At 39.8% G+C, this 23,770-nt stretch overlaps 1 protein-coding gene across 5 annotated transcripts in view; it reads left to right on the forward strand.

Annotated features, from left to right (window-relative positions):
* tn (tripartite motif containing protein thin) overlaps nt 1-23,770 on the forward strand; it is a 155,420-nt gene that overhangs the window by 131,384 nt on the left and 266 nt on the right. For all 5 annotated transcript variants that reach the window (XM_019049865.2, XM_019049864.2, XM_019049867.2 and 2 more), the window contains 4 exons: nt 1,320-1,492; nt 8,345-8,485; nt 12,029-12,169; nt 14,953-15,170. In XM_019049865.2, coding sequence (XP_018905410.2) covers nt 1,320-1,492; nt 8,345-8,485; nt 12,029-12,169; nt 14,953-15,170 — 673 coding nt within the window. The remainder of the gene's footprint in view (nt 1-1,319; nt 1,493-8,344; nt 8,486-12,028; nt 12,170-14,952; nt 15,171-23,770) is intronic.

The following is a 23,770-nucleotide window of genomic DNA, read 5'->3' on the forward strand; positions in this document are numbered from 1 at the left end:
GCTTCTTATATAAATACGTTCAAATGCAACCCTTGTAGTTCTCCCTTCATTTTCAACGTCCCTAAATCATTCAACAAATCCATCACTTTGGATGTAGTCTTCAGTGCAAGTTAGTTTTTCATAGATAGGTATAAAAAACTATTTCGTTACCCTCTCTAACGAGCCATAAATCCAGAAATGGCATTTTGTTGTCTTGTGTCACATTCTACCGTGAATTTATCCGAGTCTTCTTTGTTGTTAAGGATTCGCAATGCTTCATGCACCTGATTTTTCTTTATTATCGCAAAAGTATCATTCACGTATCTACAGAAAAACACAGATAAAATCGTTCAGTCTCTCTACCTCAAAATCACTCATGAATATATCGGCGCCAAACGGCGAAGAAAGGGTTGCCCATGAACTCGCCATGTTTCTGTTACAGACCATGTCATTGAACTTAAAAGCTTTTTGTTCTGTGTAAACTTTCACGAGTTGTAAATAATCCTTTCCTTAATTTTGGAATCTGATGATTCATCGGATCGAAGCCAATTTGCAATGATAATCAGCATTCTAGGAACCAGCACGCTTGGGAATAGGTAAAGCCTTAACATCGAATGAAACCATTTTTCAATATCCAAGGGGTGTCCTTTTAGCAGTCATGGCAATTAAAATGACGACTTTTTTTCCGTGACCGTATAAAATAGATATTCAGTCATTGCATTAATAGTTAAATCGATATTAAATAGAACGGAGAGGCCGTAACTACGTTCCTGTGACGTTACGCCAGTAGTTGAAACTCGGCAGCGGTTTAACATGTGCTCTTTTATAAGAACTTATGGCGCACGTGCCTTTTGTGCCTTCTTGCTTCTCGGGGGTTGATCTAATGCAAAAATTCATATGAATCTTTTCAAAAGAGGATTAAATGTCACTTCAGAAAACGAACTAGTCCATATTTGACTTCGTCTGATAGTTGAGGGAATGAAAGCAAAATACCGAAAACCTTCACTTCAATTAGATTCAAATGCGCCTCTCATGCAATCTCGGCCGATCGAGGGCCAATCTGATCGGTCTACACGACGACTGCATCACTTATCGATGCTCCAATGGCCTGGATATGATTGTTCTTTCCGGTAAATATCCGCTAGTTTGACGTTACAAAGTTGAGGCCTCCCCATTTGGTTTAACCATTTTAACCAGGAATGCTTTGATTTTCTTTCTTTAAATATTTAAAATATATTGCGAGCCTATTGAATGGCGAAATCGATTACTTCTTATGTGCATAACGCATGGATTATCATCGTAAATGTTCCAATATGTTACTATTTCCGTTCATGTTGCAGGTTTCACAACCGTCGGTTCTACCCCTAAGAGCCAGTATATGCAGAAAAGGCGCCAGTTGTTTAAAATTGGGAGTCGGGGGAGCGAGCCCGGTTATTTTACCTGGCCGCGAGGCATTGCGGTTGGACCTGACAACTCCATCGTAGTGGCTGATTCGTCCAATCACCGCGTCCAGGTAATTAAATTCTAAGAGTTCTTGGACACTACATACAGCCAGGGAGCATACGTATATTCATACGTACGTAAAAATTCGTGAAGGCATGTTGTGTCATACATCAATCCCTTTCGTTTTGATGTCTAGAAAAAGAAAATTGATGATGGTCTTATCAAATTTCATGCAAACTACTCCAAAATCAAGATGGCGGCCAAAATGACGGTTTTGGGAAACGTACTTGAAGTTGCCAAATACGCCGTGTTAGGTGTCGATTCTTATGTATTTTGGATTGTACAATCCGAATTTATAGTCCAACGTTAGCCTGAAGGTAATTTTCAAGCCAAAATCCAATATGGCGGCCAAAAATACCACTCGGGGGTCCTAATTTGCTCATACAGGTCTGCACGCATAGTGAGGTACCAATCAGTTGGTTTCCAGGGCTGTAGAGTCTGAAAATAAGGTCCATTTTTCGCTGCAGCTCTCAAGAAACCCTAAAATCAAATATTGCGCCCAAAATGGTCACCGGTTTTACGGGTTAAACACGAATTTAGCGCAGCTTGGACAAACAGTATGTGCAAGATTAAGTTTTATGGGCCAAAAAGTTCGAATAGAAGATAAAATGTTTACTCCTACGAAAAGTTAAGCCGTCGAATTGAAATTTGCAGCCGACATGGTTGTCAGTTAGAAGCGCAGATCGCTAAATGGACGTATTTCTACCAAACGGAACGAAGCGCCAATTTTTCAATTTTCAGTTTTTGACGGATTTGGATTCTTCATCGCCTAAGCGACTCTGAGGCATGAGTATGTTCCGCAAAAATTCATTTCATCCCGCAAGATAGCGCATGAAAAATCGTTAAACGGGGAAATAGTTTTAAGGGACAACTTCCTACTCAGGCGTTGGTAAATTGGATTTCAAATTCAATTAAGTATACCGTGAAAAATTGCCCCGTAATACTAAGTTTTACACGAATCGGTCTGATAAGCGACGGAGATGACTTATGGGCATCAGCCACGATCTTGGATTTTTAAATTTTGGTAATTCGACCAGAAATAAAAGTTTCCCGCCCAATAATACCCTTTGATGCCAAGTTTTAGCAAAATCGATTGAACAGGAGCCGAAGATGCCGGCATAGAATATTCTTTCCTGCACATAGTTTTGTTTGACGAAGTGCATCATCCCTATCAGCGCATTAAGTCAACGGAACCATTTGTAATCTTCCCTTTATCTCGCAAAATTCATTTAACTCGCGATTCTTATTTCAGGAGTTTTGGCAACACATATCGTTAGAGAGGCTCTTTGGCTTTCCAACAAGCTGCAGAAATTAGAAATCAGTCCATTAGTAAAGAAATGCCAATGATTTTTGCAAAACATGCTTCACAGGAAAGTTTAAAAATTGCACATAGTTCTGTTTGGTAGAAATATATATCCAAATGACAATTGGATTACATTTTGCAATAAGGAACCACTATCTCTGGCTCTCTCATAAAAGCACGTATCTGCATTGGGAAGCCAACGGCATATATGTTGTTTTTAAAATGGGCCAGAAATAGTGGTTCCTTTTTGCAAAATGTAATCCAATTGATACTAGGGGGTTTCAACAAGGGCCGCCGTTTAGCCCATACTCCGGAATTCGTATTTTCTACGATTTTTTGCTTATTGTAAGTCTAAATTTTACGTCATTTTCGGTCTATTGAGGTGGGGGGGGGGGGGGGGTCTAACACTGGCCGAAGCATGAGTCTGAAGGCTGATTTTGGCGAAAAACGTGGGTCTTTTGGCATTCGATTTGGCTGTTTCATAACTATCCCATAGAAGGAGCAAACTTTCCGTCACGTATGTGTAAGATAGTCATTTTGGCCAATTTTCGTCGATGTCAAACCTTGCGCTCATGGTTGAAAATAACTTTTTAGACTTTTTTTGTTTTTCATCATTATCTAAAATGGCATAAATAATTAGGGAGACTCGGCTTAAATCAGAATTACCTAGATTCCTCGGCGAAAAATGTACGTAGTTGGTCAAAACCTTCCTCCAAAAACTTTTTGGATTAAAAGCTCCCCCCCTCCCCCCCAAAAAAGCCCGTGTTGCCATACTTTATTGCCTAAAATCACAGGAAACCGAGTAAACATCTCAGTATTTGAAGGCGGTTCTTCGTCGAGCTCATTCAGCAATGATCAAAACTCTTGGTATATTAAACGTCATGATCACATGACTAGTGATTACATACAATATGTATTTATATACAGAGACTCCCACGGCGCGGCATTGCCACAAACAGTAAAATTCTAGAAAAAGCCGATTCGGCCCAGAATTCGAGCCATTTTTGGGATTATACGGAATAAATATGTACCTAAGACTTAAATTACAGTATGCAACGATGTAAGTAGATTATCTATTGTGCCGGTAATAATTATTTTAAGATCTTGCGCTTGTAGACGACCCATTTTCCTACGAATTCTAAAAACGAGAAATGACGTGTGTTCATCTAACAAAAGCTTAGTTTTTCTGGTTTAGACTTGTGTCTATAATGAGCGAAGTTACCAGATGACAGATGCGGCGGTCGACGACTCTATTGCCCACCTTTCACTGGCAGTGCCACCCGAATATGCCCATAGGGTTCCATGTCGCTTAGGTTTTTGAGTTTCACAAATGTTGCACTTTTTCTTGCGATGGATTTTTAATATTTGGTAACTACAGCATTCTCCGCGCTATGAGATGGTAGAATTCTCATCTTCGTTTCAAAGTTGCATCTTTTTGAGCGAATATCATGTCAAGAGTTCGTAAGAAAATGGGTCATCTACAAACCCAAGTTTCAATTCTTTACCTAGATTAGGTAAAACGTTAAAAAGCGGGTGGAGGGGATTTTTGGCTTACCTTGCGTAGGTATTTTCAGTTACTTTTTCTTCCTCTGTAAGTAAGGGTATTTTCATTAATGTAAACGTGGAAGGTTTCGCTTTTTATGAGAGTGAATGCTGGAGATGCAAGAGTAAATTCCAGTTTGAAGCAGTATATATACCTTCCACTCTGAACCTCTCCCCTTCCGTCAGATAACCCTATACCTACTGTTCTCCCACTTCAATTCTCTATCATACCACGCTCCGCACCGTTTAGACGGTTGCTTGCTTGGCCTAATGTAAGTCGCCATGAAATATTGTGCATGCTTAAACGCTTCTAGCACGTTCCCAAAGTACAAAGATAACCTACGGAACAACGCATCAGATTTATATAAATATGTCGTCCTTAAATTACGTGAGTTACCTACTTTTTTTATAGTCTCGTCTCCCTCCATAAGGTGCCCCTGGACCCTTTTCTTCCTGGAATAACCGATAATTTAGCGGGAAATTGTGTTGAAACAAAGAAGTACTGTTTGCAGCTGCAAATGTGTTTTTGGAAAGGTTTCTAAAATAATCATTGTAAATGGATACAGAAGCTTTAAAAAAGAAACGAATGAAAGTGAACAGATCTCTTTTTCTAATAGGTACATTCCCTTCAGTTTATATATTTTGGACACTTTTTCGGGAGAAGTTCCTTTTAAATTTCATTTTGCCATTTGTCAGGCAGTCCGTGTTAAAAAGTGCTTATGCCAAATTTGCATGTAAATACATAGTTTCACGGAAAATTGGCATGGAAATTTTTTCCACGGAAAAAATTGGCATGGAAATATCGCGCGTACCTTGATGACGTCAGCTTATCCACCTCTGTTTATCATCACAACGTGTAAACAATAACACCAAAGATGAGCGTGAGTATGTATCTTAACTATAGTGTCTTTCTTGATATGTTGCAGATCTCCATTTGTCTCCATGTTTGTGTTTTTCTAGTTTCACATCGCCTGTCGCCTTCTAGATTATCTACTAGGTTATGTCCGCCGCGTGTTCCTATCCTCTTGCACTCCGCACATGCAAACTTTATCCTTCCGGAGGATTTTCACTAATTATGGTCCCGCACGTCACAGGGTGGCCGACTTATGTTCCGGAACAAGAAAAATACTACATTTGAACACTTTTCACACTGTTTTCGATAGGGAATCGAGGAGCACGATGCGCACCACCGACCGACCCTATACTTCCATTCCTCGTAACTGGGACGCACCAGCTATGTTTCCATGCGATCGGCGTTGAAATTAAAATATTTCCATCCAACCTGCATGTGAACCATTCATTTTCATGCTGCATGGTTTTCTTATTGTGTGGTAATTACTTAATATTCATGCAAGTTGGATGGAAGTAGTCAAGATTTCCATGCCGGTCTCATGGAGACAATCAATGAGACATCCCGCCTTCCATGCATTTCACCCTGATTTCCATGCCAAATCTCTTGAAAGTTGGCTATTTACATGCCAAATCTCGAGTAAATTGTCCATTTACTTGCCATTTTTCATGTAACACTTTTCACAGGGGCTTTGCCTCTTTTCTCCATTCCGATAAAAGCATCTCTTGATTCCCCTTCTGAGGTCCTTACGTAACTTATCTACGGCTCCGAAAAGCAAAAATCCGTAGTAAAAGTGAGTCTGATGTCAGGCTGACTCACTTTTACTCTCTCTGAACTAAAATGTTGTCGGTTTGGCCGTATCTTCAACCGGAAAGCCGCAAACGGCCAATTGAGGCGCGGAAACCACCCGCCGGCCGCGGCGCGCCTTTTAGGACGCGCAGTGAACTGAGCCACATGCAGCTGCCAACATAGCGTTGCGAATAGTTCATGCTAGTTGGAGATCGACGATTTACGGGCCGTTGGCCGATAATTTTGGCCATTTTGGCGTACCTCTAAACGTTCGGCTTGAAACTACCATTTTTGGGGGAGAGGTTAATCTGCTTACCGGGCTCCCTTTACCACTGCCTACCGAATGTCGCTGCCCATCCCCGGAGCATTGCAGTTTTCATGTCAACTTGCTCCTCTATTTTTTGTTTTTTATAATGAAATGGATTTATCCTCTGGGGGGAGGGGGGGGGGGGGGTCCAGAACTACTGTTAATAAGTTGCCATCAACATTTTCAGGGCACAAGGCAATTGAAAATTTCTTGTTCGCGTTTCGTTCTTTTTCTTTTCTTCAGTCCCTTTGTGGGCCTGGAGCCTCAATCAGCCGTTTGCGCTTTTCGGCTAAAGACAAGGCCAAACAGAAAAATGCTTTGCTCAGAGGGCCGTAAATTGGTGATTTCCACGAGGAAACGACTACAGGTACTTTTGACGATTTACCAATTTTTAAACGTGCGCCCTTTTGGGTGCCTCAGAGCTGACCCCTGCAAAATTTTTTAATTTTCTTTTTTACAAAAACATTATTGACTTTTTTCATATCGTAACATGCTTTGAACGAACTGCAATTGAACATTTCTCAACTTTCAAAAATAAGAGGTATGCTCAAGGGCTCCTCGTGAAGCACTATAACCCAAGTAGCATTGTCATTTACTTTCTAGGTGGCGCTTATCAAGGAAATGTCTACTTTCTAGATAGAACCTTTTTCTTGAAAGAAAATAGGTATAAAGTAGATCTAGAAAATAGACACAAGAAAATAGAAAGAAAATACATTTTGTCCTTGTATTTTCTCAAAAGAATACATTAAGAAATTGGCTAGAAAATAATTCTACTTTCAATAAATTTTTAATCTTTTTTCCAAATGGGAAGTTGACAGAAAGTAGACCTATGAAATAGATCTACAGGGTGTTCGAAAAGTCCCCTCCCCCCCTCTAACTTTTGAACTAATTGAGGTAGGGTAGACCCCCCCCCCCCAAAAATTTTTGGGGGTTACGGACCCTAACTTTTTTTTTCAAATGAGAAGACCCCCTTTGTGATACCTCGTTCGAAAGAGCATAAGAGCATCAGTGTTTGGGGGTATTTGGGTAGGAAGAAAACGATAAGCTGAGTTTCAGGTGAATCCATCGGCAAAAAGTCGAGGTTGCCAATTGTTGACCGTTTTGAACTTTAATCGGCGGCCATTTTGAAAAATTAGGGTTTGTTTAAAAATCTAACGTCGAATTCGTTCTTCTCGGGTCAAAATACCCCCAGATGCCGAATTTCAGATGAATCCAGTGGCAAGAAATCGAGTTTGCCAAATTTTCGGCCACTTTGAGCCTAAACCGGCGGCCATTTAGAAAAATTAGGGTTTTTTTTTTAAAAATCTAACGTCAAATTCGTTTTTCTCGTGCCAAAATACCCTCAGATAGCGAGTTTCAAGCAAATCCATGTGCAAATAGCAGAGGTGCCAATTTTCGGCCATTTTGAACTTTGACCGGCCGCCATTTCGAAACGGTTTGAGATAATGACTTTGGGTTTACGCGAAAAATTTTCTTTTTTCATGCTCTTTTGAACGAGGTATCACAAAGGGGGTCTGATAAGTGATATCTTCATTCGTCAAATGCAGATTTAAATAACAAAACAATAAATAATCTTAAAAAATATAAGTATCGAAATAACAAATTACAACATTAATTTATCAAATGTTTCAAAAAAAATAAACTAGGTATAATGAATAATAATGATAAAACAGCGGAAAAAATAAATTTAGAAGAACTTATGAGCTGATTCGTCATGCAGTTCGATGACAACTCTGAGCGCACCTTAAAGTGGCGTGCGAAGCTCGTGTCGGGGTGTAAGCGCACCCCGAACAGCTAGTATATTCATAAATTTGGAAATGGCGGCATGCCCCGGACACGCGGGGCTATTTGACGTTACAATTTTGTTCTTGGAGTCTCTAAAATATATGTATAATTGTATATAGTGATGAAACACCCACTACAAAAAAAAAAAAAAATGACTGCGAGCCAAATGTTACTCGCGTCGCGAGTGACCGGAGGTCCAGGGGGCTCAACGCCCCTAGCCAGCCTTGATGAGTGCGCGAAGCGCGCCCAAATCGGCAACTTCTAATTTTCATTTACACTGTTACAGGTGTTCGATTCCAATGGAATCTTCTTGAAAGAGTTTGGTAGCTATGGAAACGCAGAGGGAGAATTTGATTGTTTGGCAGGAATTGCCGTCAACAGAATAGGCCAATACATCATTGCGGACAGATACAATCATAGAGTTCAGGTAATTATAAGAAGTAAAAAAATGTGCACTATTTTAATTAGTGGCACCATTTCTACGAATAAACAAGGACAACTTCTATCAAAGTCGATATACTATCATTAATATAAACTTCGAAGGATTCAGACTTTCAGCGATTCTACCTTTTTCTATTTCACTCGAGAGGTTGCCAGATTGTGCGATAAATTTTAATATTTTACATGGATTTGAATTGGGAAAAGTGCTAAAAAAGCAACTTATCTGGCAACAATCGAGTCCGGGAGGGACGAGAGGCTGCCCTCCTGGGAAAACCCATGATTTAGCCGGAAATTTCATTAAAACAATTGATTCCGTTTGAAGCATCAATTGTATACTAAGAGAGAGCTATTTTAAAATAATAATTGTAAATGGACACAGATGCTACAGAGAGGGAAAAAGGAAAGGGAAAGGAAATGAAATTAGGATATGATTACTAATATGCAATCAGAGAGAATGAAACAAAAACATCAGAGAAATTTATATGCGATGAAAGTATAAGAAAAAAACATGAGTGGGCTCATTGCGATTCGGAACTCGAACTATACTATCGTTGAGCAGTTTTTAGACCCCTACGCCACCGATAATCTTCTTAAGAGGTAAAGATGAACTTTTGCTACTTCAGCAAGTCAAATCGCGGAAGGAGATCCATGGACTGTCCACCCGATGGGATGACGTCCCAGTCAAATGCGTTTTTGAAGAAATGATCGATCCCCATCATCGCTTCATCTCCACACATCTATTCACGTGCAAATGATGGTATGCTCCGGCAACAAGGCTCTGTGACAAAATCATTTTTGCCTCCAGAGTCTCCAAAATGTATACATCTTAGTGATCAAATGTCCAATCACTGAGAAAAATGGCTCGCGGAGCGAGCCGAATGCCACTCGCGTAGCGAATGATCGGGGTCCAGGGGGCCCAGTCCCTTGGCTGGCCGTGACGGACGCGCAAAGCGCGTCCAGAACGGCTAGTATTGATTAACCCTCCTATCTCTAGGTCATCAAATCAGATACTATGATATTGTTCCACAGACTGGTAAAAGAGGTTAGGATGCACTCCGGGGCGCATGGAGACGAATGATGCCCAAAAGTGCATACAAATACGAATTAATAGTAGGGTGCAAGGGTTAGGTGGTGCCGCAAAATTGTGCGTACAGAGATGATTTGAATGGAACAAGACGTGGTCGATGTCGTAGGACTGTGCAAAGAAAATTTGAATTGAAATTCCAAAGATGCAGGGGTATTACATTTCTGGATGATAGCGCATATCAGCTGGCCGACCCCTAACGAAATAACGGAACGAAACTACAATGATTTAGATACATTATCGACTCCTTTATTCAAATTCGAGAACGACATGAGTACAAGCAGAATCCATAGAGAAAAGAACGCCAAACAACGAGAGAGAGATACGAGTAACTACCACCAGTAGCGATGGCCATTCTTGATTGGTTGATAGACAGTGGTTCTTGATTGGCCCCGCATAGATCGGGAGATACAACAAAATTGGAGTGTTTTCGCTTGATTCTCCTTTAGTTTGAGGGAGCTACCTCACTCTGGTCATATATTATTTATTTAGTATAGATTAGCCAATCGATAGCTATGATAGGTACACGTCCATAATTTTTATACATTTAGAATGCATTACATTAGGAATTCATCGATAGAATAAAATGCCTCATGGAGGAGGAGCTGCTTAAGACTCTGTAAAAAATGGGCTGTAAAAATCATCGGCTTGGTGTGCCAAATGATGCATAAAAATATGAATTGAGAGTACCTGTTGCCCTGTAAACCATTTTATTACTGCTATGCGGAACATTGCCTTTCCTATCAAGCTGACTCGACAGCCTTAAATAATGGCAGGCTTGAACAGTCCATTAATGGATATGTTAGCGTTTAAAGTATGTAATCCGTTAATGTATACATTAACTAGTTAAAGTATACATTAACTGAAACGGCCAGTTGAAGTATAGAATTTTTGTGGGTTGCACACTCTAACAAGTTATTCTATAGAATAACAGGCGGCTCACAGGTAAAGTGTGAAAGTCACAATTGAATCAAGTCAAATGATCAAAACAAAAACAAACGACTATTCATGATGCACGAACTGAATGTCCGTTATAAAAACATTACTCAAGCCCAAGTTAAAATTTTTTAGACTTTAGTGAAACTTGTCAGGTTAAGAAGAACGTCATGAAAAGGGGCATTGTTGTAAAACCTATAATTTTTCCCCACGTAAATAGTCGCTGTCAATTAGATTTGATTGATTTGCAGTCGCATCCCGATGGTGAATTCAAATTTATTTTAAATTATCAAGACTATCTTTCTAAATTCGTCAGTTTGCGAGCTTTAAAGACAAAAATAGCAGATGAGGTTGCGTACAACTTGCTAGACATTTTCACGATTTTTGGAGTCCCAGCAGTATTACAGTCGGATAACGGCCGGGAAATTTGCAATTCAGTGATAGAGTGTCCGAGGGAAATGTGGGCTGAATTAAAAATTGTGCACGGTAAACCGAGACATAGTCAGGGTCAAGGGAGTGTAGAGAGGGCAAATCAAGACGTCAAGAATATGGTCTTTGCATGGTGTAAAGACAACGGAACAACGAAATGGAGTCAAGGTCTGAGATATGTCCAATTTCAAAAAAACAGGGCCTTCCATTCGGGTATCAAAAGGAGCCCTTTTGAGGCGATGTTTGGATGTCCTCCGAAAGTGAGGCTCAAAGATTCCTCCCTTTTTATACTTTAACTGACACGTCCCAGTTAATCTATGAATTAACTAGTTATTCTATAAAGTAACTAGTTAAAGTGTGTAATAAAAATTTAATTACACACTTTAACTGGCTGCTTCAGTTAATGTATACTTTAACTAGTTAATGTATACCTTAACTGAATTACATACTTTAACGCTAACAGATGTTCATTTCGCGCAAACCACAAGTCATTATATATATATATCACGGTTACAAAATGGCGGGTGGACGAACTTTAACATTTTGGGAAACAGGTTTTTCGATTCATTCTGAACGGATTTGGATGAAATTGATGGAAAAACAGTTTTATGGCAATCCGAAAAATTTTGCATTTTGGAGATACCTACGTGGTGTCACACTTTGGCCATCGATATATTATGTTAGAGTTAAATGTTAAAAAGTTAAAAGAAAATATTTTCATCCGCAATATCTCTAAGCTTATCAATTAATATTACAAAAATATTGTTGTTCAATCAATTGGCATCCCATACTTTTCGGAATTTTAATTTACATGTCCATGTGCCAAATTTGTATTATCATCTGCGTGCAAATTCTCATTTTAATTCTTTTTATACCGCCCTCCCCTTGTATATTTAAAAGAGTCCATTTTTTCAAGCACTATGAGGCAACACCATCCACTTCTCGCCTTTCAAAAATTCATGTGTGTATTGTGCCATCTGTCAACGCCTTCGTACAAATTTACATTTTTATGCAACGTCAAGGAGTGCTTCAGTGCTTAAAATCCTATTTTTACTGTAGTTTCGTGTCGCTATTTTATAGGTATTAGATCCCTCCGGTCGATTTTTGCGAGCTTTTGGCAGTCAAGGAACTACTGATGGCAAATTCAACTACCCATGGGGTGTAACAACAGACGCGCTAGGCTTTATTTATGTTTGTGATAAAGAAAACCATCGTATCCAGGTACAAAATATTTTCAATTTCACATTCAATTTTATACATTTTTAAATCATAGATCATGACGTCTTCATACACGTTAACTTTTGTGAGATGAAGGGAGAATGCTCCCCCATGCCTCGAGAGAATAGAGACAATTTACCTACCAATACCATGGACTGCACCAATTAGGTAACTAATTCATATAAAAAGAAAAAATCAAGAGAAAAGAAGGCGAATTAAAAACTTTTCCTTTATTTTACGTATGCGGTCTCAACATTTCTTCGAAGACAATCGAATCTTAGGAAAACGCTTTCGCAACCATGCATTACAAGGAGAGTTAAGACGTATGGAATCCATTTCTGATTGGCTACCATTTGCCTGTCTCTAATTAAATATCCTGGCAAAAGGTCATGAATAATACTTTTACCATGTTTGCAAGGACTTCATAAAGTCTTTGGGACCAAGGGAAATAGGGGTGGACCATAAAATGAGGGCAGGACAGAGAAAGAACCGAATGAAAAAGGAGCACCTAGGACAAAGGATTACGGGAGTGGGATTGTCGGAGGTTACAGATTGAAAAAATCCCTACTCGCAACGGCTGTTCAAATTTGTTTTTAACAGATTCCTAAAAGAACTGTTAAAATTTACAAAGAAGGAAGTCATTGAAGGTATTTTTTACGTAAAATTTACGAGACCCGAAATTTAAGTTAAAACAGTTCTGAATAAACTCTATTAAAAAACCTGATTTTTTTAAACGATTTTTCTTGGAGTAAAAACGTAAAAGTAATGTTAAAACCCAGTGTATCATTTCTAAGAGTTTTGTAACAGTTTTCTTCAACGGTTATTGTACTTAAACATTTATCGCAAATTTTATGTAAAAAATCCAAAGAAGGGTGTATTCCTTCTTCGTAAAATTTAATAATTTTATTCAGAGTTTTTTCATACAAATTTAAATTTTCAATTTTTTTTTAAGAATTTTTCACAGTCTCTGTTGCTTAGGAGATAACTTATAGAATATTTAAAGAATGAAACATTTAAACAAAATTATCGACGGTTTATAACCAGAGATATCCTAAGCCTAAGAAGACTGTCTGAAGTGTAAACGTAGTATAACAAGCACACGAGAGGACTATTGCCAGATCTGAGATAATGCTACCAATGAACAATGTTTTTTATGCTACATGTAGGCAATGGAAAACAAAGATATTCTCTAAAATTAAAATTTAATGGGTATTTTAATAATTGTGCTATTTCTAGATTAACTGTTTAAAAAAGAAAAAATCTGAAATTACACCACTCACCTAAGTCATACGATCCAAGCCTTGTAGGATTTATAATGGTGGAAAAAGGTTAGGATGAAAAAGCTCAAATCTATTTTTTCATCTAGATATTATGCGCAGTAATATCGACTTTACATTTTCAAATTTATCTGTAGGTAATCACGATTCTCTTGAGCGTCATTATAAGGTTTTTGCTCAAAAACAATAATGATGTCAGAAAAAAGTTACCTTTTATTACACTTCTCCGAAAGTTGTAACAAGTGACTTCGCCTTTTTGATCTTTAACGTTTCAGTCCTGTATCTTAACAATGCGGAATGGCTTTAACTTCAGGAACCACCCAAACTGTAGGAGACAATTTTTGGAATAAATTAATGGGGTGAATAATACATTTATTGTATGAGGAGCGAGTTGTAAAAACAAAACACAAACTAGGAGGAATACACAACCTCTCCTCCCCTCTTTAGAGTGCTCCGCGCCTTCTAAGGTCCGCTTCCCTTCATATTTTAGGCATCTAAAGAGGGTTTCTCATGTAGAGACTACTTTACCATAAGATAGAAAGCAATTTTACAAAGAGCCCTTTCTGAAACACAAAAAGAAGAAAAATTAGTGAAATCACATGAGTACTTAATTGAAAAAAAGTGTAGCTGAAAAACAGAGGGGAGGGGGAGGAAGGAGGAAACGTACCTAGGTAAACCGCACATAACACAAAGGAGGGCGTCTCAAAGTTTCAGAGAAAACCGGAAAAACAGTAAATGGCTGGGAGAAAGTGGAAAGTGGAAAGGGGAAGTGGCAAAAAGCCGGAAGAGAAAGGGGGGTGGAGTAAGAGCTCAGGATTGAGTTGGAGCAGAATGCGCAGGGAGGGGTGATGCAGTGGAAGGGGTAGCGGACACGACCAGCGTTAGGTTTCGAGCGTTACGTAATCCTTTTATATAGAAAAGGCTTGAGTGAAACGGGCTGAGATTTTAGAATCCCTGTTGGATTGGAAAATAGTACATTCACGACCTCCATAATTTCTTCGTTGGAAACGCAATCGTCATAGTAAAATATGTTAAGAATATCCACATACTATATACTTGTGAAAGTACGAAAATACTGTGCTTGCACTCTCCTGAAGTGTCTATTTGATGACTTGCGGGTCGACTGTTGAATCTCAATGAAAAGACCTAGATTGATGTCGAAATATCTACCTAAAGGCGCGTCCACACGCCATGCCAAGCTGCTCATCAGGCCGCCTAACGTGCAGCTTGACGGGCCGCTGTAGGCAGCTCATCGAGCCCTCCACCGAAGCGCTCTCTATCCTCACTATGGAGCACGTTTGCTTAAGGGCTCGTCGAGCTGCGCCTCAGGCTACACTTCAGGTGGCCTGACGAGCAGCTCGGTATGTACCGTGTGAATGCGCCTATGGTAACAAGGGCGTTGTGTGTAAAGATATAGCAATCCAGGCGCTGCTTCAGTTTGAAGTTCTTGAATGCCCCAATTTTCGATAATTTCCTTGAAGTAAAAATAATGTTTAAATGATATGATAGGTTTTTCAATCAGACGGGACTTTTGTCGGAAAATTTGGATCAAATGGAAGCAAATTAGGTCAACTGGAACATCCACATTATATCGCTATCTCGAACACAAATCGTGTCATTGTCAGCGATTCCAACAACCACCGAGTCCAAGTCTTTGATGTGAATGGTAGAGTCTTGTCCTCCTTCGGAACTGAGGGCTCCGAACAGGGACAGTTCAAGTTCCCGAGGTCAGTTTTACATCTCTATCTTGTTTAATTAAGAGCTTGCAAAAAATATTTACCTAACTACCCAAGGCATAGAAACCTCATCAAAGAAAGAGTTATTTTAACACACTTAGAATCCAAAAGTTATTATGATGTTTTTGGAAAATGGATCAATTGGGCGTGTCTTCGGACCTATTCATACAAAAGAAAACCAAGCGTCAAATTTATGGTTTTCAGTTTTTGGTTGATTTGGGTTCTCTATACGTATATGACGTGTAGGTCAGTTACTGTGACTAACAAACATGTCCTAAATAACTCATTTCATTCTGCAGGAATGGTGTCTGAAAAAATGTATTTTAGAGAATCGGTGATGGCGAATGAAACCAAACAGAACTTTGTGTGGTTCTCCCTGATTTAATACTCTAACCCTGAATTTAATGCTCTAACCCTGAGTTTAATGTTCTAACCCAAAGTTTAATGCTCCAACCCTGAATTTAAAATAAAGCAAAAGAAACTCCATGCTGAAAAAAATTCTCAATCTCGGTACCTACCAAATGAACCAAATTTAGTGAAGAGGGGGAAAAAAGGGCGAAAAAATTTAAAAAAATTGCTTTTTTTTGGAAGCGGCCCGAATGTAAAAAAGGGGAGTCTTTTTTTTAGCGTTCCGGCGCCTCGAAGAAGATAACTCGAGCTGAAGTTGACAAAACCCTATGATGTTATACATTTTCTGGAACCTCTCGTCACGCTGGAAACGCTCGTCTCAACTGCATCTTTCAAAACTTCTTGGTTTTCGGTCAACAAATTCGCGAAAATTTCACTGCTTTTTACTTTTGACCCCCCCCCCCCCCCACCGCGTCTGCCCAAAAGTTTTGGGAGGCTTGAAACTTCGGGAAAAGATCGGACATTGTTTGGTGAATGAATAGGGTAAGTCTCAAAAGTATCCGATCCGAGCCTGGAATGGCCCGTTTTGCACGCACCCCTTTGTTGGTCAAAGTATCTATGGACTGCATTTAAATTTACAACTGGTATCATTATCAGATGTTCCACCGATCATGTGTTCCGATGTTCATGATGTTCGGCTCGCTACCTTTTTTACTAATTAGCTAAGCAAGCACATCGACCAGCTTGCGGATGACGGAGTTGGCCAGTGCGTCCGCGGACGGAGCGAAAATTTTTCCTAATCTGCGGAATGGGAAATTTTGCCAAAACGTGTAAAACTCACCTCAAAAAAATACGGTAATTTTTAGGCATTTTTCTTACCAAAATTCTCGCTAATTGACGCGTTTTACGTAAATTTTACCGTTTTTACCCCAAGATTGTCCTCTCAATGGAGATATATTTGCTGTACATTACTCGCAGAAAAAATATTAGGTACCGTAGAAATACAACCGGATTCATAAAAAATGATAATTTTACTGTTTATTGACTAGGTACCTTAAAGGAATTTCTTTTCATTTTTAGTACCTATGTTATTTTCTCAATGAGGAATCTCACATTCGTTCTTCATGGGTATCTAAGCTGAACCGTGTTAGAGCGTAAAGCAGTTTTATGACAGATTTTTACGAAGCTTCAAACTCAGGACAATGAAAACGTAGAAAAAAGTTACGTTGAGATACTTTTATTGAACTTTTTACGCCCCTTCTAAGCAAGGATACGGTTTTCAGTTTAAATTAAGACTTACGTAAGTAAAATTGAAAAAACTTAAAATGGGTCAAAACTGGCAACAATGGACTAAGCGATGCCCCTAAAAATTCATCGGAGAACTTTTTAAAGGCCAGAAATGGAAATGACGCAAGACAATACTTTAGAATGACCTCGTGAAGCTTGTCAGTGGCAAGGAAGGGGGTGTGTAGACTACTCTGAGCGCCCGGATTCCAGTCGGCACGCGCGCCAAACGTAAACTTTGATGTCTCATACCTATTGCCGCAATCACACGCTGAATTTAGCAGCTGAATGTGGAAGTCAACAGTCGTCGCCCAACGGCTGAAATTTAGCAAATTCGAGTTACTTTCAATCAGATGTGTATCAAATCTACTCGAATAGTTCAGACAAATCTAACATTAGTCCGATGGTTGCTGAGATAATCGTAGCTGAATTTTGCGCGCCACGCGCCAAAATCAGGCATCGGGCCGATGACCTCCACATTAAAGCCACATTCAGCTCCCTCATTCAGCGTGTGATTGCGGCATATCTCGCGTAGCAATCGTTTATCTGGGAGGTGTAATATATCAAAATGTACGGAAAAGGAGGTACGAAAAATAAAATGAACAGCTCTTTATTCGAATCGAGAATCCGGCACTGGACAATGTTCTGGGGTTGAAAAAAATTTGCCGCTAAGATAGTGTGAAAAACTTCATCATTACAATCTTAATTCTCCTAAACCATCAAATTGACTAAATATTCCAAAAGAACGCAATATTTGAAGAATTTTGGCGCAAACCGTGCCTCAATATCTTATTTCGGTCGATTGATATGGAACTCAACGGTTTTCAACTTGCCAACCCTGCTACGCGGAATGAACTTCTGGGAAATGGCGTATCCTATGCGAGGAATGACAGATCCAAAATTGGTGAAAATCCATGAGAGGGAAAATTTTTGCCAATTTTGCATATTCCCCTTTGCATTTTCGGCAAGGGAAAGGTTGCAAATTTTCCTCTTACAACAAATGGACCGCGCTAAACAGAAAGGAAACAAGCAACATCAGCTATTGCCAAATTTAACAGGGAAATTTTATTTTTTCCGAGAGAACGTTTGTGCGGATTCCTTTGAAAAGTTTAAGGACTTTGCTTTATGTCATTGAGAAAATTCACTGAAATTTGCACAAAAATCCACACAACCGTTTTCATGTATAAAATTAAATTTCCCGATTAAATTTGGCAATAGTTGATGTGGCTTGGTTCCTTTCTGTCTAACGCGGTCCAAATGTACTCCTATTATACACCATTTTATCCAGATTCACCCTGATTATTCACATTTTATTCCGATTCGATCCGCATTTATCCTGGTAAATATCGATGTATTAGACCGTGGGCCAGCAAGGGGTAACCCTCCCCCCCCCCCCCCCCGGGGAATTTTGAATGTGATGATTTTCTTGAAGCTCTCGACCAGTAGAATAAGATTTTTCTTGTTTACGCGAATTATATCGTGGTGGGGGGGGGAGGGGAGTAAGCCCCCTCTCAACCCCCCAAAATTGCTCAGAATTCCGACTTTTCCGCGAATTTTCCCATTTTTCTCGAAAAGGCTTGATTGTAGGGCAAAACTTCAAATAACCATTCTGAAAACTCGTAAAATTTTGGTCCAGAAAAGTTTTAAGTGACTTTCGCCATTACCCGCGGTCCCCCAAAATGGGGGGGGGGGGGCTTAAAATGTCAAAATATCTCAAATTTCCGCGAAAATGACCGTTGCGCCGCGATTTCTCGCCAATAACAAGGAGAATGTTGGTAATATCGTAAAATTGTTTACCCTAAAATGATAGAGCATTAATTTTTCATACGAGGGGCGGCCTGACCCCTCGTGGGGGGGGAGGGGGCCCCCCAGCAGTACCCACCCTATAGAAACCGTCAAGATTGGCCGCTTCCTTGAAGTAGCGTTATGCGCAAAAATGGGCGGCAAAATGAAAACAAGTGGCGTTTTTTCTGAGAGAACATCAGTGTGACTTCTTGTGGGAGGTGAAAGGGGGGAGGGAGGTACACCCTCCTCCCTCCCCCTCCCCCTCTCCCTCTCCCCAAAAAATGATCACGAAAAACGTTGATTAAACGCGAAAATTCCACTTTGTAAGACGACTTTCAGGGCTTGTCATTAGGACGCTTACACTAACGTAATTTAACGAGGGGGGGGGGAGGGGAGAAGGGCTTATCCTCCCCCTCCTCTTCCACCCCCTCCCCTTCCCTCAAAAAATAATCACGAAAAAATGTAAATAAACGCGAAAATTCCATACTCTAAAAGGCGACTTTCAGGGCGTGTCATTGTCACGCTCACACTAATACAGGGTGATCCAAAAGTCCCTTCCACCCCCTCTAACTTTCTACCTAATTGAGGTAAAGATTTGAAACTTGGGGGATATTCCTCGGTCAAAGGGAGCTACTTTTTGGCCCCCCTAAAATTTTCAGGGGGGCCCCCCTTGGGGGGGCAACGGCCCCCAACTTTTAATTTTCTAATAAGAAGACCCCCTTTGTGATAGCTCGTTCGAAAGAGCATAAACAAAGAAAACTTTTCGCGCAAACCCGAAGTCAATATCTCAAACCGTTTCAAAATGGCGGCCGGTTAAAGTTCAAAATGGCCGAAAATTCACACCGGTTATTTGTCGATGGATTTGCGCGAAAATCGGTATGTAGGGGTATTTTGACACGAGAAAAACGAATTTGACGTTAGATTTTCAAAAAAAACCAAAATTTCCAAAATGGCCGCCGGTTAAAGTTTAAAATGGCCGAAAATTTTCAACTCGGTTTTTTCCTGATGGATTTGCCTAAAACTTGGAATTTGAGAGTATTTTGGCATAAAATAAACAAATTTGAACTTAGATTTATAAAAAAATCAATTTTTGGTCATTTTGAACTTTAACTGGCGGCCATTTTGGAAATTTTGGTTTTTTTGAAAATCTAACGTCAAATTCGTTTTTCTCGTGTCAAAATACCCCCATATACCGATTTTCGCGCAAATCCATCGACAAATAACCGGTGTGAATTTTCGGCCATTTTGAACTTTAACCGGCCGCCATTTTGAAACGGTTTGAGATATTGACTTCGGGTTTGCGCGAAAAGTTTTCTTTGTTTATGCTCTTTCGAACGAGCTATCACAAAGGGGGTCTTCTTATTTGAAAATTACAAGTTGGGGGCCCCCCTGAAAATTTTAGGGGGGCCTAAAAAGTAGCTCCCTTTGACCTAGGAATATCCCCCATGTTTCAAATCTTTATCTCAATTAGGTAATAAGTTAGAGGGGGTGGAAGGGACTTTTGGATCACCCTGTATAATTTAATGAGGGGAGGGGGGGCATTAGACATCTCAGCCTCCCCAGCCATCATTAAAAAAGGGTGGGGGAGGGGTAATTTAAAAACGTCACTTGCTTAATAATTGGAGGGACGGGGAAACCTAGCTGCAGTAGGAGAATTTTAAGATTTGAGGGGATACGTAATTAAATCAGGGAACATCGAGATATTATTTTATTTTTTGGAAATTACTGAAACTGAGGGTTCAGCTTATTCATAATTGACGGAAATGTGCATTCTTAAGCTTATTTAAACATTTTCGAAACGTTTAGAGAATAGGCTCAAAGTGTATTGGATCGTTTGCCGAAGAATTCAATCATTCATTTGGTCACAGACAGATAATTATCGAGATAGTTTGACTCGGAGAAAGAAAAAATTATTTAAGTGTTTGCTTCTTATTGGTATGATTTGTATTGAGTTTGCAAGGTGAGGTCAACTCTCACACCGTCAGCGGAAGTAATCTGGGTAGACCCTTCTCCATGCCTTAAATATACTTTTTCCTGTGAGAATATTGGGCGTATTTCTTTCAGCTCCATTCAATTAAGAATAGATCGATGAGTTGGTTCTTGTTTTTACACCTGCCTAAAGTACTTTTCAAACTACGGGGTATTTTGGTTGGGGGTCCTTTCATGAAAAAGTATCCCCTTGTCCCCCTCATAATAATGTTTTTGATAGATTTATCACTGCAGTATCTGTCTGTGTCCAAATGAATGATTGAATACTTCGGCAAACGATCCAATACACTTTGAGCCTATTCTCTAAACGTTTCGAAAATGTTGACATAAGCTTAAGAATGTACATTTCCGTCAATTATGAATAAGCTGAACCCTCAGTTTCAGTAATTTCCAAAAAATAAAATAGTTCTTACTGCAGCTAGGTTTCCCCGTCCCTCCTATTATTAAGCAAGTGACGTTTTTAAATTACCCCTCCCCCACCCTTTTTCAATGATGGCTGGGGAGGCTGAGATGTCTAATGCCCCCCCTCCCCTCATTAAATTATATTAGTGTGAGCGTGACAATGACACGCCCTGAAAGTCGCCTTTTAGTGTATGGAATTTTCGCGTTTATTTACATTTTTTCGTGATTATTTTTTGTGGGAAGGGGAGGGGGTGGAAGAGGAGGGGGAGGATAAGCCCTTCTCCCCTCCCCCCCCTCGTTAAATTACGTTAGTGTAAGCGTCCTAATGACAAGCCCTGAAAGTCGTCTTACAAAGTGGAATTTTCGCGTTTAATCAACGTTTTTCGTGATCATTTTTTGGGGAGAGGGAGAGGGGGAGGGGGAGGGAGGAGGGTGTACCTCCCTCCCCCCTTTCACCTCCCACAAGAAGTCACACTGATGTTCTCTCAGAAAAAACGCCACTTGTTTTCATTTTGCCGCCCATTTTTGCGCATAACGCTACTTCAAGGAAGCGGCCAATCTTGACGGTTTCTATAGGGTGGGTACTGCTGGGGGGCCCCCTCCCCCCCCACGAGGGGTCAGGCCGCCCCTCGTATGAAAAATTAATGCTCTATCATTTTAGGGTAAACAATTTTACGATATTACCAACATTCTCCTTGTTATTGGCGAGAAATCGCGGCGCAACGGTCATTTTCGCGGAAATTTGAGATATTTTGACATTTTAAGCCCCCCCCCCCCCATTTTGGGGGACCGCGGGTAATGGCGAAAGTCACTTAAAACTTTTCTGGACCAAAATTTTACGAGTTTTCAGAATGGTTATTTAAAGTTTTGCCCTACAATCAAGCCTTTTCGAGAAAAATGGGAAAATTCGCGGAAAAGTCGGAATTCTGAGCAATTTTGGGGGGTTTAGGGGAGGCTTACTCCCCTCCCCCCCACCACGATAGAATTCGCGTGAACAAGAAAAATCTTATTCTACTGGTCGAGAGCTTCAAGAAAATCACCACCTTCAAAATTCCCCAGGGGGGGGGGGGGGGAGGGAGGGTTACCCCTTGCTGGCCCACGGTCTGTATACTATTTCATCTCTATACGTTTCCCGTTGCCTCCTAATCTACACCTATCGAACTCCTCTTATTGCATTACATTCCGACTCATTCCGTTTCATTCCAATCCGTCACGTTTACGATGTACTTAATGCAATGTATCCCGATTTATCCTGGTTTATACAACCTCACTACAGTGTATCCCAGTAAATCCAGATTTATCCTGATTATTCACGTTTTATTCCGATTTCCGCATGTCTATCCCAGTAAATATCGATGTATCCCGTTATATCCTGATCTATTTCAAAACACTTTATCCTAGCCCATTACATCCAAATTTATTCCGTTTCAGTCTGATCCGTCACGTTTACGATGTGGTGCAATGTATCCCGATTTATCCTGGTTTACACCATTTCAATGCAGTACATCCCAGTAAATATCGATGTACCTATCCCGTTATATCCTGATCTATTCCAAAACGCTTTATCTTAACTCATTACATCCATATTTATTCCGTTCATTGCGATCCGTCACGTTTTGTCCCGATGTATCGCGATATATTCCGCTTTATCGAATAACCTCGATAATTTAGAAAGGCCAAAATATAATGAAGCCAAAATTTAGCCAATGCAATGACGTTTTCTGATTGGCTAATTGATCGACCCATGAGAACAAAGATAGCGACGAACACATGAAAATCAGCTTAGCCTTTTTATTAAAGTAAGATAAGAAAATGGTCTCTCGAACTACAATTTTGCAATGTTGCGAACTTCTTGAATCAAGAGGTTAGAAGCCATGCCTTCCTGGATATGCAAAGCGATTCTTCTGCTTTGATTTTGATTTGAATAATAAATTTGAGATAAAGCGCATTAAGATCCATAATGCTTTTGAGGGTTCTATGTGCCGATGACTGTGAATTAACGGAATCAAGAGGGCCGTCCCCTAGTAACCCTATATATCGGCCTTGAATAGGAAACGATGGTCAAACACCGCGAAAAATGCTCATTTTCCAAAATTTGGCACCCTCTAGCAGGTTTCATCTTGTCTTGAGCAAAAAAATGCATATTAGGAATTTGTTTTGGTATTTAACCAGCTCTAATTTTGAAAATTGCTCATTCCTTCGTTAGATCAACTCTTCGCGTGTTACAGGCCATACTTCGTAAAAATAGCCAATTTTACGCCATATGTTTCCTAACTTAGCAACTTTCCAGTCTGCATTTCTGACGCTAAGTTAAAATTCGGATTCAGCGTTAAAAATTACACAGGCTTCACTGATACTGTATAGCCACCCGGAATTTTTGCAAGCTCTTTTCTCTATTTGCCTGCTCGGATATCAGCTCGTAGAGAATGACGATTATTGTAGAAGAGTTTTCCTCGCAAACTATATCCTGCTTTTTTTCCTGCTTTACCTATGCTACATAATTATATGATCAATGTTGATGGCGATTTTAAACCTCAATTTAAAAAAAATCCGTATTGTTTTGATTAGAACTATCTATAATCGGCTTGTCAAATCTTATATGAATTACGTCACCAGAGACGATTGATTATTTTTTCAATCCAAGGGTTACGCTCCCCAAATCCATCCCGATTCTTCTATTATTTGTCTTCTTCGTATTTCGCTTTCATCTAACCTCTCTATTGTTCCAAAGTAATTGCTCTTTCAAAAACAATTTCGGGGTAGAAAATAAAGCTTGTTATTGC

This window comes from Bemisia tabaci, chromosome 2, assembly GCF_918797505.1.
Source record: "Bemisia tabaci chromosome 2, PGI_BMITA_v3".
NCBI lineage: Eukaryota > Metazoa > Arthropoda > Insecta > Hemiptera > Aleyrodidae > Bemisia > Bemisia tabaci.